This window comes from Pteropus alecto, unplaced genomic scaffold, assembly GCF_000325575.1.
Source record: "Pteropus alecto unplaced genomic scaffold, ASM32557v1 scaffold106, whole genome shotgun sequence".
NCBI lineage: Eukaryota > Metazoa > Chordata > Mammalia > Chiroptera > Pteropodidae > Pteropus > Pteropus alecto.
In genome coordinates this window covers 1,319,170-1,336,870 of record NW_006442103.1, presented here as the reverse complement: position 1 = coordinate 1,336,870, position 17,701 = coordinate 1,319,170, and the positions used below count along the sequence as shown (strand labels likewise).

Genomic DNA, 17,701 nt, shown 5'->3' with positions numbered 1-17,701 from the left:
CTGGCCTCGGCTCACATTGTGGCCCCTCTCAAGCACCTCCAAGTCCAGCACAAGCAGCAACTAACCACAGATCATAGATCCTACCAAGCACAGATCACAGCTCAAGAGGATGTTGGCCTCAGCCTACAACAGAGCCCCTCCCAAGAGTATCCAAACCCAACACACCTGGTGGCTGGCTTCAGACCACACCAGGTCCACTCAACCACCTCCACAACTGACACACCAAATGAATGGCCTTGGCTGGCGACAGAACCCTTTTAAAGTGACTTTCATTCAATAGAGTCAGCCCTTACACAACAGCTCATCTGCTGTAGTTGTGGAAAGCCATCATAGCCAGTCAGCCTGAGGGGAAGCTCCACCCACCAATGTGCCACCAGCAGTGAAAAGCCCGGCTATAACAGGAAGGCACATATAACCTACACAGGAAATACCCCTAGAGAACTGGGCTTGGGTAACTAGGGGAAACTGTGCCATTAGGCCCCATAGGACACCTACATAAGACCACTCTTTCAAGATTGGGACACACAGTGGACTTACCTAGAAACAAACAGAAACAAACACAAAGACTCAGCCAAAATGAGGAGACAAACATACTCCAAATGAAAGAACAGGACAAAACTCCAGAAAGAGAACTAAATGAAACAAAGACAAGCAACTTACCAGATATGTTCAAAACACTGGTTATAAGGATGCTCAGTGAACGTGGAAGAGAATAGATGAATTCACGAAGAACTTCAACAAAGAGATAGAAAACATTAAAATGAACCAATCAAAACTAAAGAGTGCAATAACAAATGAAAAACACACTAGAGGGAAGCAACAGATTAGATGAAGCAGAGGACTGAATCAGTGATTTGGAATATAAGGTAGAAGAAAACACTCAATTAGAAGAGCAAGAAAGAATCCCCCAAAATGAAGATAGTTTAAGGGATCTCTGGGATAACATCAAGCATACATCATAGGGGTCCAGAAGAAGAAACAGAAAGGGATTGAAAACCTATTTGAAGAAACAATGACTGAAATTTCCTTAACCTGACAAATGAAATAGACATATAAGTTCAGGAAGTGAAGAGAGTCCCAAATAAGATGAACCCAAAGAGGCCCACACCAAGACACATCATAATTAAAATGCCAAAGGTTAAAGACAAAGAGAGAACCTTAAAAGTAGCAAGAGAAAAGCAATTAGTTACCTACAAGAGAGCTCTCGTAAGACTGTCAGCTGATTTTGCAAGAGAAACTTTACAGGTCAGAAAGGACTGGCATGAAATATTCAAAGTGATGTAAATGAAAAACCTACAGCCAAAATTACTCTGCTCAGCAAGGCTATCATTTGAAATCGAAAGAGAGATAGTTTCCCAGGCAAGCAAAAGCTAAAGGAGTTCATCACCACTAAACCAGCATTACAGAAAATGTTAAAGGGACTTCTTTAAGTAGAAAAGGCCAAACTAAAAATAAGAATATATAGGAAAGAAAAAATCTCACTAACAAAGGTAAACACTTCGTAAAAGTAATGGATCAACCAAATATAAAACTAGTATGAAGGTTAAAAGACAAAAGTAGGAAGATCATATGTGAATATAATAAATAATTTTAAAAAACTAAAAGATCGATGAAACCAAGAGCAGGCTCTATGAAAATATGAATAAAAATGATAAACCTTTAGCCACATTCATCAAGAAAAAAAGGCCCCAAATAAAGAATATCAGAAATGAAAGAGAAGTGACAACTAACACCACAGAAACACAAAGGATTATAAGAAAATACTACAAACAATTATATGTCAACAAATTGGACAACCTGGAACAAACGAAAAAATTCCTAGAAACACGAATTTTTAAGACTGAATCAAGAAGACACAGAAAATCCGAACAGACTAGTAATGAAATTGAATCAGTAACCAAAAAACTACCAACAAACCATATGTCTTCACAGGTGAACTCTACCTCACATCTGAAGAAGAATTAATAACTATCTTTCTCAAATTAACCCCAAAAAATGAAGAGGAGGGAAAGCTTACAAACTCATTGTATGAGGTAAGCACCCTGATACTCAAACCAGACAAAGACACTACAAAAAATGGAAACTATAGGCCAATATCCCTGATGAATACAAATGCAAAAATCCTCAACAAAAGAGTAGCAAACCAAATTCAGCAATTCATTAAAATGATCATACCCCATGATCTAGTGTGATTTAGTCCCAGGAAACAAGGTTGGTTCAATATCTGCAAATCAATTAATATGATACACCACATGAAGAAAATGAAAGCCAAAACCTATGTTCTATCAATAGATGCAGAAAAAGCATTTGACAAAATCCAGCATCCATTTATGATAAAAACTCAGCAAAGTGGGAATAGAGGGAACATATCTCAAACATAATAAAGGCCATATGTGACAAACCCACAGCTAATATCATGCTCAATGGTAAGAAGCTGAAAGCTTTTTCTTTAAGATTAGGAACAAGACAAGGATGTCCTCTCTTACCACTTTTATTCCACATAATACTGGAAGTCCTAGCTATAGCAATCAGCCAAGAAAAAGAAATAAAAGGTGTCCAAATTGGAAAAGAAGAGGTAAAACTGTCATTATTTGCAGATGACATGATACTATAGAGAATCCTAAAGAGTCTATCAAAAAACTATTAGAACTGATAAATGAGTTCAATAAAGTAGCAGGATACAAAATTAATATTCAGATATCAGTTGCATTTTTATACAATAACATTATCAGAGAAAAATTAAGAAAACAATCCCATTTGGAATTGCGTCAAAAAGAATAAAATACCTAGGAATAAATTTAATCAAGGAGGTAAATGACCTGTATTCAGAAAACTATAAGACACAGAAGAACTTGAAGAAGACAAAAACAAATGGAAGAATATTCTGTGTTCATGGATTGGAAGAACTAACATCGTTAAAATGTCTCTATTACCCAAAGCAACATACAGATTCAGTGCAATCCCTATCAAGACATCAATGGCATTTTTTCACAGAACTAGAACAAATAATCCTAAAATTTCTATGGTACCACAGAAAACCCAGAGCAGCCAAAGCAATCTTGAGAAAGAAGAACAAAGTTAGACATAACATGTTACCTGATATCAAAGTATATCCGACAAGGCTACAGTAATCAAACCGCATGGTACTGGCATAAAAACAGACACATAGATGAATGGAACAGAATAGAGAGCCCGGAAATAAACCCATGCCTATATGGTCAATCTATGACAAAGGAGCAAGAATATACAAAGGGATAAAGACAGTCTCTTCAATAAATAGTGTTGGGAACACTGGACAGATAAATGGGGGAAAAAATGAAACTAGACAACTTTTTTATACCATACACAAGAATAAACTCAAAATGGGTTAAAGATTTAAATATAAGACCTGAAACTTCCTAAAATTCCTAGAAGAAAACATAGGCAGTAAACTCTTTGACACTGGCTTAGCAAATCAAAAATAAACAAATGGGACTACATCAACAAAACAAAAAGATACCTACTGAATGGGAAAAGATATTTGCAAATGATATATCTGATAATGAGTTAATATCCAAAATTTATTAAGAACTCATATAGCTCAACATCAAAAAAACGATTAACCCAATTAAAAAATGGGCAGAGGATATGAATAGACATTTCTCCATACAGGACATACAGATGGCCAACCCACATGTGAAATGATGTTCAACTTCAGTAATCATAAGGGAAATGCAAATTATAATCACAATGAGATATCTTGACATCTGTCAGAATGGCTGTTATTAATAAATCAACAAGTGTTGGCAAGGATGTGGAGAAAAGGGAACCCTCGTTCATTGTTGGTGGGCATGTAAATTGGTGCAGCCACTATAGAAAAGAGTATGGAGGTTCCTCAAAAAGTTAAAGTAGATCTATCATATGATTCAGCTATTACACTTCTGGATATTTATCTGAGGAAATCTACACACTAATTTGAAAAGATATATGCACCCCTATGTTCAATGCAGCATTATTTACAATGGTTAAGATATGGAAGCAATCTAGCTGTCTATCGATAGATGAATGGATAAAAATTTGGAGTATCAATATATATAATAAAATATTACCATAAAAAAGAACGAAATCTTGCCATTTGCAACAATGTGGATGGAACTAGCAGGTATTGCGTGAAAAATACTGTATGATTTCACTTACCTGTGGAATCTAAAAAACAAACTCACAGATAACAGCACAAACTGATACTTGTCAGATGGGAGGGTACTTGGGGGAATGGGTAAAAAAGGTGAAGGGCTTCGGGAGTACTAATTGCCAGTTATAAAAAGTCATGGGGATCTAAAGTACAGCATAGGGAATATAGTTAATAATATTGTAACAAATATGTACTAGACTTACCAGGTGTTCACTTTGCAAGGTATACGCGTCTCATCACTATATTATACACCTGAAACTTTATAATACTGTATATCAACTATAATTGAAAGATAAATTTTTAAAAGGAATGCAATTACATAGAAATATAGCACACAAAATGTTTAAATGAATAAAATTTTTAAATCACAATGCCATTATTTTAAAACAATTTTTCATCTATTCATTTCTAATTTCTAATAAACATATACTTTTAAAAAAAGAAACATACCAGATCATGAATAAGATATGCTGTTTGATGATTAACTAGGGTTTATAGTATGAAGTATTAGACAGAACCTTCAGTCATGACACAGTGAAGGACAAATGGCTAAGCGAGTTGTAATGACAAAAAAAAAAAAAAAATCCATTCACTAAAAGAAACTTGGCAACTCACACTTTCTGACATTTTCTCACCCAGTGATTCCTTCTGATAGGATTGGCTCTGTTTGGGCTAAGGGTGAAGTGTGCCTGGTTGTGTTTTGTTAAGGCAGATAACGAGGACATGCACAGGGTGTGCTGCACCCACAAAAATGGTCTACTTACTTATCATGCCACAGTGACTAATGAATTTCCAGAAACTGCTCTGTAAACTTCTTTCCTAAAGGAGACTGTTGGAGTTCAACTCATTCCATAGTGCTGTTTAAGAAAAAGGTGGTAATTTACATTTGTTAAAGTAGACCTGAGCAGCGAGCTCTTTCTTGCCATCTTTGAAGAGGAGTTTCAGGAAGCCACCTTCCTGAAAATTATTATGCATTGCTTGTCCCACAAAGAAGCCAGACTGGTCCTTCTGTTTACCTGCTCACCTAACTGAAGTGAGCCTGACAGTCAACATGTTAAGTATTCCTATTTGTTTAAAGCTTTAAAAAGGAAACCTGCCCCCCGCAACACACCTACTGCCATTGAATCTAATTCTCTAGGGATGGAGTCCAGGAAGAAGTATTATAAACCTTCTTCCAGGTGATTCTCCAGTGGGGCTGTGGTTGAAAATCACTTTTCCAGAATGTTTGTTAATTTGTAAGAAGTAGCCTTGTACTTTTAACCAACTGAAGTCATATCTGGTTAAACTTCTGCCTCTGTTTTAGACCATGCCCATCAGGTGGCAGTTTTGGTTTTTATTGTCACAAAATCTAAGAATTATACTTTGCAAAGTTATAACACATTTAGCGCAGTTCCAGGATTGGGTTGAGTTGGGAAGTCCTGCTCTATACTAGGGCAGCATTCCAGAGATTTCTGCTAAGGTTTATTTACTGGTTGTCGGTGAGGGATATGCTTTTCATCAGTGCCGTGAAATAAGTGTTTACATAGTGTACTTTTTAACTGATGCATATAAACATGGTCTTAAAAGGTTTTTCTGTCTCATTAGGTACATAAAGGTTGTAAACTTTTATGATCCTAATACTGTAACATGGCCAAACAATATGGACCAAAGAATGAAGAAGAAGAATACAGTCTATCAGGGTTTATCATTTATTCTGTGAACGTCTCTTAAAGGAGGGAAACTTTTTCCAGGTACAAATACCTAATGGGCGCTTATCTCACAATGGGCCGGAGTTCTGTTCCTTCTTCGTTCCTTAAGTTCTTATCTCTCTGTGCCCTTGCATTATTTAATTTATTGATCCTTTTTATAAAACTCTGAAAAACAAAAGAATGAGTTAGACCAGGGTTGTGTGTCTACATTGTGGGCAACCATTCACTTGGACATATCATTTTGGGGAATTTCTTTAAAAAGTTTCCCTTGTTGAATTAAAATATTTTGGGGGTTAGATTTCACAGTGGATTTTTAATTCCAATTTTTAATCAATAAAGTGTAAATCAGAAAAAGAAGACCTGGTTAGCTTCATACCACCATCAGAAATATTTGCTTGAGAGTATGCACAAATTAGCTAATCTGCTATGGTGTTTTTACATTTTATATGGAGAAGGATGAGGACACATTACTTATAAAACTATAGAAGTGCCCGTTGAACTTCAGTGGCTGGCTGAATGGAAGGATGGTCTGCTTTGTTTAAAAGCAAAGGGACTTTAATATCTAAATTTTATTGCAATAGAATAAAAGAAAATTATTAAAACATCATAACCCAGACAACGGAAAGAGATGAGAGACTTCATACAGCTCTTAAAATATCCCTGTCTACACAGGATAAGGCAAATAACAACTGTGTTGCAAAAGCTGTTGGAAACAGCTGCCTGCTATTTCCAGACTGAGGCAGCGTGGGCCTCCGCTGAGGGTGTGGCTTTTCTTGTGGTGGTCTGCTTGGGTTAATAAAGGGCCTGAGATTGCAGATCTGTCCATACTAGCACAGATGGGGATTACTCTTCACTGGAGTGTGTGCCCCTAACATATAATAAGTTCGACGTGACACTTGGTGACACAAAAATGCTTTAGAAAAGATCAGCTGTTAAACCTCCAGATCATCTGAAAGGCCAGACCAAGCCATTAGCACCAAAGGGACTTGGACTGCTACTGTGTCCAGAACACCTCCGACCCAATGTCACTTGGTCAGTGTTAATGGTTCAGCTTCATTTGCCTCCAAGGAGAAGGTTACAATAAGAGAGGTGGGTTCAGCCTCAGAAAACAGCCCATGTCTCACTCATAGGACACATTCACGCCATGTGGGAAACGCTCAGAGAGCCCCCAGGAAACGAAGGTGAAGATAGGTACGTGCCTCCTTTATACGTCAGTTCTCAACACTTTTATGAAGATGGAGATTACAACAGGAAATGAAATGTCTGCTTACCAAAATCTCTTGGTCCATAAAGTAGGGCTTTTCTGATGATCCATCATTTGTTTCCAGATCAACAGCAAAACACAGGAAAAGTGCATCCAGCACAGTTTCAAACACAGATAAAAAACTATGGGCCACAAAGTAGGCAAAAAAAGCAACCAATAGCAATGGTATTGCCCACACCTGGAGTGCACGGTGGTAGTTAAATGCCATCAGTCCTCCAAAAACAGTGAAACACACCACTAAGACCTGTCAAAACAAGAGTTTTTTGCAAATCTTTATAAACTGGTTGGTTAGAATATTGTAAAAAAGATTGTTAGATACCATAGTATCATATACACGCATGTGTGTGGGAGCGTTTGTGGGTACCCCATTGTAAAAAATGCTTGTCAGAAAATTTGGTAGCATGAAATAGGGAAAAGAAATGAAAAGCTATGATACAAAAAAACTTAATTAATTCGGAAGATGGGAAGAGTATATGTACTTTCATTCTACCTGTGCCTAGTTTTATATTTACATAGATATAATGATACTTCGTAAACTTGTTTTTTCTCTTAACATCACAATAAGCATCCTCATTTAAAAACTTTTTCATAAATGCCATTTTTTAACAACAGTACGATGAATCCATTGAGTGGATACATTGTAATTTAATATGTGATTATTTTTACCTTAGGGATTAAACAAAAGGGTTTTTCAATGCTGGTGTGGGGAGATAATAGGATTACTCCAGGCTTGGCTATATGTAATAATTATATTTCCGGGAACAGGATTAAAGGCTAGGGTGTACCTAATTCTTTAAAAGACAAGATGGAGCACATCTGGAGTCTGCATTGCCCTTGGATATCCACAAAGATGGACATGACTGTCTGAATGCTACTTCACTCAAAAACAACAACAACAACAAAGAATCACCAATTTCACATGCTCATTAGAATATTATTAACAATTATGTGTTCTTGACAGGAAGTATATGAAAATGGATTGTTGCTTAAAATAAAAGATAAATCTTTTGTAAAGATGAAATCCCACTCCAAAAATGTCTGGAAGTAGTTATTAGAAAATATATCACCTATAATCCTACCAAGATAACATAAATAATATTAGCCATTTAAATACAGCCAAAACTAAGATTATTTGGGCTGTTTTGAAAGGCATAAGCAGTTTGTGCTTCTAAGCTAATGTCACATGGAAAGTCTCGAGGGCCCAGCTGAGCCTTAAAATATATGCGTAATTAACACACACCTGTGCAATCCAAGCATGGCATAACTTGTTACCAACACAGCTAACTATGATAGTAATGCACAAGAGAGACACCAAATGCCACAGATACAAAATGCTAAATAAAGAGCCGATATTTTAATAAATAAAGTCCCCATATTTGGTATTTCCAGGTCACAACTGGAAACTGAGATCTTATTTACTCTGGGGCACCACCAAAGACCCCGGCATTCATGTCCTATGTGGAGGAATGTTTGGAAGAAGCGAGGATGTCTAGCTTGGAATAGCGAAGATGTGGCAGGAAGGTCAGAACATCTCTGATCAAGAATTTGAAAGGCAGTCAAGTGTAAGTGGGGTTAGGAGAACCAAGGGTGCAGAATTAGGCCCAGTGGGTGACAATCACATGGAAAGAGACACACTGTGGCACAGTAAAAGAACCTCCAACTTGAAGCTTGAGTAAGGTGGGGCTGGGACACCACTTTCATCAATATTCCACTTACTCCCCCCTCGACCTAGAAAAGGCATATGTCATCTTTAGTTTATAGGTATGACGACTGAGGTTCAGAGTTAAAGATCCCAACTTCAAGACTCGTCCTTCACACCATGAGATGCTGGAGCCCCAAGACACTCCTTTGTCCACAAGATTACAGGTAGTTCCTTGCAGACTACTCAGGTGACGGTAGAAACGTAACCTTGGCTCCGTTAGTAACATCAACAATTCTGTCTACTTATGGATTTAATGCCCTCACATAATGTAGACATTTTATCAGGTTTCAATACTTTTTCCATATATTATATGACATCCCTCCCCAAAGTTATCCATTTTCTGAGGCTAGTAGCATTTTTATTTTAGACATGAAAAAGTGGTACTGAGAATAGTAGAAAGCATGACTCACAGGTAAGAGAGTGAGACCAGGATTCAAAGCCTGGCTCTACCTATGGTGGGATCCTGGACAAGTTATTAAACCTGACAGGTAAGAGAGTGAGACCAGGATTCAAAGCCTGGTGGGATCCTGGACAAGTTATTAAACCTTAGTGTCCTCATCTGCAACACAGGGATAGTTCGCAGGGCTGAGTATTAAAAGACATAAGGGAGCTTCTGCCATAGAGTAAGCACTCAAGAAACCTTCGTTCTCGTGTTAAGCCTTATTGAATGACTTAATTTTGGGATCCCAAGTTCCTTCGTTTATTATTTTAGTGACGACATCTCACCTTTCCTAGAAAAATTATGAAGTCTCCAAAGCAGTTAACAGATGTGAAATGACTTGAATTCTTAGATAAGAGTTTGAGTGCATCTTTTGCTGATGTACAAAAATCTGTCCCATTAATGGCTGTGGTAGTATATGCATTCTGAAACAAGAGACAATAGTTAAAAAGATGATTCTTACTGTTTTAAAGACAATATAATGACAACACAGAATATTTTCAAAAGAAAAATGATTACTATAAACCCATAACAAATCATTTCATTTTATAGTCCCTTCCAGTCAGATTATATGCATATATATTTTCATAGTCACAGTAAATGGAAAAGATAAGGAAGTACTTTTGGTCAGTATGGTGGATTGAACATCCCATTACAAACATATAGAAATGAGTAATAAAGTATAAATTATTTTTCAATGCACAGCAGAGTTTGAGGGCCAGAAAGGAAGTTTAGGTGCTGGAAACAACGCAGCTCCTAGGGACTGGTAGGAGCTGAACCCAAAGACTCAATGGGCATGGGATCAGTAAAGGCTTTTGGGGTTGGGGACCTAACCCCTTATGGGTAAGAGACAATGCTCAGGTCCTAGCAAGGGAACTGAGTTCCCTGCACAAATTCAGGATTTGTACTCAATTCGAACTCAACCAACCATCCCAAGAAAGTGGTAAAGATGTACACCATCTGCCTGGGACCGCTGAAATTACTGCGGTCTGGGAAGGCAAAGAAAATCATACCCCTTCCCCACCCTCCCAGGGAAAGGTGAAGTCCTACAGACAACCATCCTTGAAGAAGATGAAAAGTATTCACAGGAAAAATTTACAGACAACCCAAGGAAATAAATAGCAGAACACATGAAGAGAATCTGAGACAAAGCACTCAAGGGACTATGCTAAAGATGCCAAGGAAACGATGGAAGGAGCAGTGACCATAAGGGATGAATCTCATGGTGTGGAGAATGAAGAGGCAGAGTGGAAAACAAACTGAATAGAAACCTAGAGATGAAAAAATATACAATGCAGTGTCATTGTATATCTGACCTTTTTCCTCTGTGTAATAAGCATTTTCATGTTGCTCCATGGTTTTTATAATTTTAATTTTTAATAGATACATATTCCATCTGTGGTATGTATGTGTGCATGTAGCTAGGGCATATTAGCCTATTCAAATATTTTACTATTATAAATAACTATGCACTGAACATCTTAATTTCCTGATTTTGGATTTCTTATGGATGAATTTCCAGAAATGGGATTACTTAATCAGAGAAAGAGAGAGAGAGACAGTTTATGTTCACATGAGAAGATTTCTTAGGTCATTTTTTAAAATACCAACTATATGATCATTTCAAAAACATCTATTTTTTATATTTCCCTTGAAAACTATAAAAATACTATTTGCCCTGCAGTTTATAACAAAGAATTTATAGCTTTCTTGGGAAAATATTACCTGCTTGGATTTCTGTCATTCCATTTGGCTCGGACAAAGGATAAAATTATATACAAAGGATCTACAAATTATCACACACCCACTCAGAAACACTGTAAGGAAACCAATTTGGAGTCCTGTTGCAGTAATTCAGCTCCCAACAAGGCCAGGCTGACTTAATCAGAGTAAGTGATGGAGATGGAGAGGAGTAACAAGCATGAGGTTGAAGGAGTAAAATTAACTGACCCACTTTACCAAGCTCCTTCTTCAGCAAGCCAACTGGAAAGGAACGATTGGTTTTTAAAGACAAAAGGCTGGGCACCCACCTCCCCTGTCTGCCTCAGAGGAGTTATTCTTACTCAGATGAAGTCCCTCGGATGCCTTAATGGTATTCCACAAACAACTTTAGGTTTCTGACTTTGAATGTGTGCAAATGGCTATTGGTGGAAAGCTGTCCCCGGTTTGGGGACTTAAGTCTTGAATATGGATGTGGAAACTCATTTGCTCATTATTTAACAAAGCATCTTCAGTCATCTAAGGTTCTTAGAACCCTGATGACGAATTTATTAATTCCGAAAACACATTTGTTGGGTGGGTCGGGGGCGATGACAGCATAATCATTCCTTTATGGACTGTAAACCAAGTCCCCTGGCAAATCAGGAAGCTTTTTCTTTTTCTTTTTTTTTTTTTTTTTACTCTAACCTTCTGAACATTACACTATCAATTTTCATTAGAACGAAATGCTATTTAAAAGGGTGGAGGTTAAGGTAAGCACAGGCTCTGTAGCCAGATAGTCTCTGGGTTCAAATCCCAGTTCTACTACTGGCTGTCATTTGTGGGCAAATGATTTCACCTCTCTCTAGACCTCGATTTCCTCATCTATAAAGAGAGTTACAGAACCTGCTTCCAAGGGATGCTGGGAGGATTAAAGACCATATTCCCCATAAGGCACTTAGCAAAGCACCTGGCACATGGAAAGCATGTAACAAAGGGTGCTAATTATCGTCCAGATCTCACCAAACATGATCTCATTTACCACTGGGAAGCACAGAGGCAACTCTGTAGGCACCAAGGAAGTGCTGGAAGGACCAGTGGTTTCTCTATGTTGGACTCTAATCCCGCCCACTCGCAGGGATCCCGGAAGGGCAGGACTTGCTCTCCAGACCCCATTCCAGGCCCCACGCGGTCTTTCTTTGAAGCTGCAGTTCCATCGCATGCTGCCAACCTCTTCCTCTGCATTCAGGCTCTGTCCCCCACCCATCGCCCCACCAATGCCCCCTCTAAACAGAGGTTCTTAGTGTTCTTCCTGATCCATACTGGAGAAGACAGTTTTTATGGGAACTTCCTTTTCCTAAAGACCATGGCCCTGTAATCAATTTAGCACCACTGTTCACAGCTCCTTGGCTACAATGATTAAAGGTGAAAATGGCAATTTCTCAGGCATATGTTGACTCCACAGGTTTTTTGGGGCCCATAACCATTTATTTTTTTAATGTTTCATGCCCACTGAAAGAGGGCATTCAAACCAGTCTGACAGGGAAGTCACACATGCCGTCCTGCAGTTACTCTCCCACTCTCATTTACCACAAGGTTTAACTCTGAGTGTGACAGAGACCTAGAATTAAGGTCTAAGTGAATAGCTAGAGAATCACTCAAGACAGGATATGGACTGAAAATTTCTGCAGTTTCAGCATTAGCTCATTTATATTTATTCTGAGTAGAAGCTGCTTCCTTGTCAGGCAGCTGGAAGATGGACTGCACTAAAGTTTCAATGTTCTAAGTCAGCGGTCCCTAACTTTTTTGGCACCAGGGACCGGTGCTTGAATGAGGATCTAACGCCTGATGATCTGAAGTGGATGGAGCTGAGGCGGTGATGCCAGCGCTGGGGAGCAGCTGAAAATACAGATGAAGCTTCTTCGCTTGTTCACTGGCCACTCACCTCCTGCTGTGTGGCCCAGTTCCTAACAGGCCACAGACTGTTATCAGTCCATGGCCCAGGGGTTGTCCTTGCTCAGAACATCTATATTTGCCTGCACTGAAAGGACTCGAGGTGAACACGCTAAGGTAACCGGCAAACCCCAACAATATGTAGAAAGGATTATATATAATAAGGATTAGGTGACACGTAGTGTTGGTTGTGAAAATTAACCAGGAGATCCTGAAGTCTAATCTTTAAGCGAGAAAAAGAGGGTAGTGTTATCAAACTATTAAAGGGAGGATGTGGGGAATGACTCAGAGGAGGAAGGTCCTGCGTGGCTGTGAAGACTTGGGAACAATATATAATCACTCAAGTAAGAATGGAGGAACGACAGGAACAGAAGCATAAGCTGGGGGGATGGGGAAGAGGTGTGGAGGAGGCAGTGGTTAGAAAGACTTCTCAGAGCAGCATTTAGCTAGTCCCCAAAGTTGGCTGTCCCCCGCAGGGTATGGGGTAGGTGAGAGCTGAGGTGGCAGTAGCAGGAGGCAGCGATGTGAGGCTCAGGGCCAAGCAGAGAAGTGTGGTGGGAAATGGGTCTGGAGGAGTCATGAGCCTGACTGCGGTGGAGCTGAGATGCTGTGTGTGGAGCAGGGGGAGTGATGGTAAGTTTCAGGACTCGTGTGATTTTCAGCCTCTGCTTCTGGAAGCTCTCCCAGGCTGCCTTGTGGAGGTTCAGGGCAGATCTCACCTCATTAGCATCTTCCCTGGAGCCACCAAGCCCTGCACCTCCCAAGGCTCATGCCCAGGGCCGACTTGGTGCCTCCACAGGACCTACTGGGCTTTGCCAGAGTTACGTGTACCACGGTCACGAGGCCAGGCCCCGGCCTGAACCTAACAAGCTCTTCTCTGGAGAGGAAATACGAAATACGAGTCTCGGGAACTGTCACTCTTTCTAGGTACTCTGCTCCCTTCCAACTCTCTTCAAGAGATGCCTTAGTGATGTGTCCCAAATGGCTTGCCGCAGACCTAACAGTAGCTTCCTAATTTGTTTTGTTGTTGTTTTGTTTCATTTGCTGTCAGGAGGCAGGTATGCATCTTCTGTGTGTAAATAAATCATAATGAATAATGATGGCAAGCATTCAAGGAGTGCAGACTACGTGCCAGGCCATATTCTCTCCTCTCCTTAAAGCGCTAACTCATTTAATCCTCTTAACAACACCAACTGGAGGATGGGGCTGGTGAGGAAACTAAAGCACAGAGAGGCCAGGCAGCACCCCCGTCTCGCACACACACGGCTCATGTGGCATCGCTTACTGGAAGTGGCCCTCTGACCCATGCAGGCTCATCAGGAAAACATTTACTTTGAGCTATACTTTGTGCTTTTCCTTTCCAATGATTTAAAACCATAAAGTGGTGTTCTCCTGAGATGGGTCATTAAAAAAGCCATGACGTGGCAGGATGGCTTCATGGAGAGAGCCTGGGTTCCAGTTCCGTTGCCTCCATAGACAGGCAGAGTGGCCTGCACTAACGCCACCTTGCACGCACCTTGTCTGTTGCCGGCGGAGGTGTCTGCCAGCCTTACAGTTCTACACCAAAGACGCTCAATGTCCACTTCTTAGTGGATAAGGCCCCTCCCGGTATCTTCTTATTCGTCCTGATCTGTTTCTCACCACAACTCGGTGAAATAATCAGTGTGGGTATTATTATTCTCATTTCACAGAAAACTCTAATTATTAAAGAAAAATGTAGGAGATTTAAGAGTACCTTTAGGGAACGGAAAAGTTGGATTACCTCTTTAATTTATTTTGAGAATTATCCAAGAATGTTAATCGCAGCTCTTACACAGAAAGAACATTTTTGCTCCTTAAGTCAAAACCGAAGCCAGCACAGTTGGGCCCTGTGTCCCTCCTCAGCTATGGGCAGCCATTTGTCCTTCCTCTAAACTGAAGCTGTTCCTTCTTTGGGTGGAGGAACTGTGAACCCCAGGCTCTGTTGACTCTCCAAAAAGATAAACAGAGTTTTCCCCTGTATAGGAGGGAAGGAATTTGCCAAAAACCATGCCATGAATAGCTAGCTTTATTTCTGGAAGGTCTTTCTAACAAAGTTCTGATATTTATAAACTCAAAATAAAACAAGAATTACTAAAACAGAGTTAAGAAACTAGACAATGACTACAGAACACAAGTATTCATACTTTCCTCCAAACTGAAAGAAATACTGTGAAATTTGAGCCTAGACACATCCCCATACATCCAAGGGACCTACAGTAAAACTTGCAGGAACCATCCTAAGCTGTGTTTTTACCACAAACACATGCTAGGGGAGGAGGTATGCAAACAGCCTCTGGGCCCTGCAGGGCCTAGCATTCACCATTCCAGTCATTTCAAGAGTTTACTGGTCACCAGTTGCCCACATCCAGTGAGATGGTGAGTGGGGGACACCTGCCAGTCCCCTCAGGGTCGGGACCAGGTAGAGATGGGGTGAAGGAAGGAACAAGCCTTTGCTTAGACTTGCTGCTGCCCGTAAAGCCAGGCACACAGCAGTGCCATTTTGTTTGCTCTTTTAAAATTTATTTGTTTTGCTTATTTTTTGGAATAATGGCTTTATTATTTTCATGCTCATCATTTAAAAACTCAAGCAACATAGAAAGAGACAAAGAAGACAGCAAGAAAATCACTCCGCTCCCACTCCTCGGAAATCATTATCGCTAACGTCACGTGACCTCACTCACGCCTTCTCTGTGAATATCCACAGACAGAAGGAGGGATGTGTAGGCGAACATAAGTTATAAAGATGCAACCATGCTCTCCATGGCATTTTAATTAAACAAAAGTGCTACTGGTAATGTGACCTCACAAGAAGAGAATGAAACTAAACTGACCCTGAAGGAACATTTGAGTTTTAGTCAATGTATCTTCATACAGAATGCTTAGGTTCCTAAAAAATCTTCCTGCAATCATTATAAAAATTGTTAATAGGTTAGAGAATTTATTGTTTCTTAGCACTGAGTCTTAGGTTTAGGCAGCATGGATGGTAAAAGATGAGTCCCCTCACTTTCTCCCACCTCCTGATTTTAGTGAGTTTCATTATTATTCTGTCTTGGTCAGGATCTTGAACATCTACAGCTTCTTAGACAATGACAGTCTCAGTTTCTGAATGAGGTGTCCCCCACGCTGCCACCATGCCTGTCATCGTGCACACCTGCCCTGGGCTGGCTGCACCTCCTACTGCCCTGCAGGATGCTGCTTCTTCTGCCAGAGCACCTTGCAGATCCCGCCCTCTCTGCGAGGCTAATGTTTGTTGAATGGATAAAGGAGGGTGCTTTTGGCAAATCAAGGATGTCTTCCAAATAATATTTCTTCATACAAAACTCAAATTTGATTAAGAGTCAGTTTGTTCCTTCAGTAGAACGTAGCATTGCAAGGCACCGCAACATCACCTAGGAACACTCTCGTTTTAGTGACAAGGAAGTAGTCTCAACAGGCTAAGTCACCAGGCAAAGGTGATGGAGATGGGATATGAATCGAGGGTTTACAGCCAGTGCCTCCGCCTCCTACAAATCCAGAAAAAGCCAAATCAGGCAACTGCATCTTGCTGAACTTGGCCCATCACTGACGTGCTAGCAGAGCTCGGCACTCGGCAGTGAAAACACCCATGACGACACAATTCTTAATGAGGCAGGTGCAGGGCCCAGGCCTTGCAGGCAGGGCCACCCCCAGTGAGCCCTCCACTGGCAAAGAGCTGTGCCCCCAGTGAGTGCCACGGAACCTGTGCATAGTCAGTGGGGGACACAAGCAAGGCACAAGGGAAGCCTGGTCTTCCACGAGGCAAAATTCAACTTGTGGACCATGAAATGGAAAATGCAGGCGGTGGGAAATGAAGGCTCACACTGTTCTTGACTTTAGCCTTATTATAAAGAAGATGAAACAGATGGGCTGTCCCTAGTTAGTGATGGCCATTGGTTCCTCTCCTACATAACCTCATCCCTGACAAGGACCTCCAGGCAGCACAATGAAGCCACGAAGGCCACAGCTGGTAGAGTCTTACAAAACAGCACACAATAGGGCTGCCATTCCAGATCAGCTCTTTGGCCTCCAGCCTCAGCTTCCTCATCTGTACAGTGGGGGTAATGACCAGCTAACAGCAGCATCCTTGAGAGGATAAACTTTGACTGTGTGAGTAAAATGTTCACTGTGGGGCTGGGATACTGTAGGAACTCAATAATGGCTATGATATTTTCAGGCTCTAGGAAGTGGATTCTTAAGAGAATATCAAACATCTCTGATTTGGAGCTCAGGACCAAGAAAATGGTAACGGAGACTGAGAGCAGAAGCAGGAAGCTTACACGTCTTCACATATTGCACGATTGGGGAAGTGACTTAAGGCAGGCGTGTGTCCCTCCCCGGGCACACTGTCGGTGGCTCGCGGCGATGAGAACAGCCCACTGACCAGAGCCTGCAATTGAAAGGCCAGTGATTGTTGGGAGTTATTGCTTTGTATCGTAGCTTGGTCCGGCATGCAGTTAAAAACTCTGATAAAAAAAAAATTCATCTGCTTAAAGACAATGATTAGAATGACATTATAACGAAGCTCTTTCTGAAGCTTCAAGAGATGACCAGCCCTTCCATTTCAGCCTCCTCTGTCCACTGGCACTTCTCAGAAAGTGGTTTCCCTTCCAATCAGTGCCAGGGGCTATTATCGAGCCGCTCCGGCAGGAGAGGGCAGCAATTTTGAATGTGTATTTCCTTTTTCCTTAGTGCTTCCCTGCTACTCTTAACAGATGCTAAGGGCTGTGTGAAGGCAGCAGAAACCAGG

At 40.5% G+C, this 17,701-nt stretch overlaps 1 protein-coding gene across 5 annotated transcripts in view; it reads right to left on the bottom strand.

Annotated features, from left to right (window-relative positions):
* Nucleotides 1-5,845: 5,845 nt before the first annotated feature.
* Nucleotides 5,846-17,701, bottom strand: part of SLC44A3 (solute carrier family 44 member 3) — a 78,159-nt gene continuing 66,303 nt past the window's right edge. For all 5 annotated transcript variants that reach the window (XM_015595359.2, XM_015595360.2, XM_006919537.3 and 2 more), the window contains 3 exons: nt 9,552-9,689; nt 7,131-7,367; nt 5,846-6,024 (listed from right to left, as the gene is read on the bottom strand). In XM_015595359.2, coding sequence (XP_015450845.1) covers nt 5,923-6,024; nt 7,131-7,367; nt 9,552-9,689 — 477 coding nt within the window. In that variant the 3' untranslated portion in view covers nt 5,846-5,922. The remainder of the gene's footprint in view (nt 6,025-7,130; nt 7,368-9,551; nt 9,690-17,701) is intronic.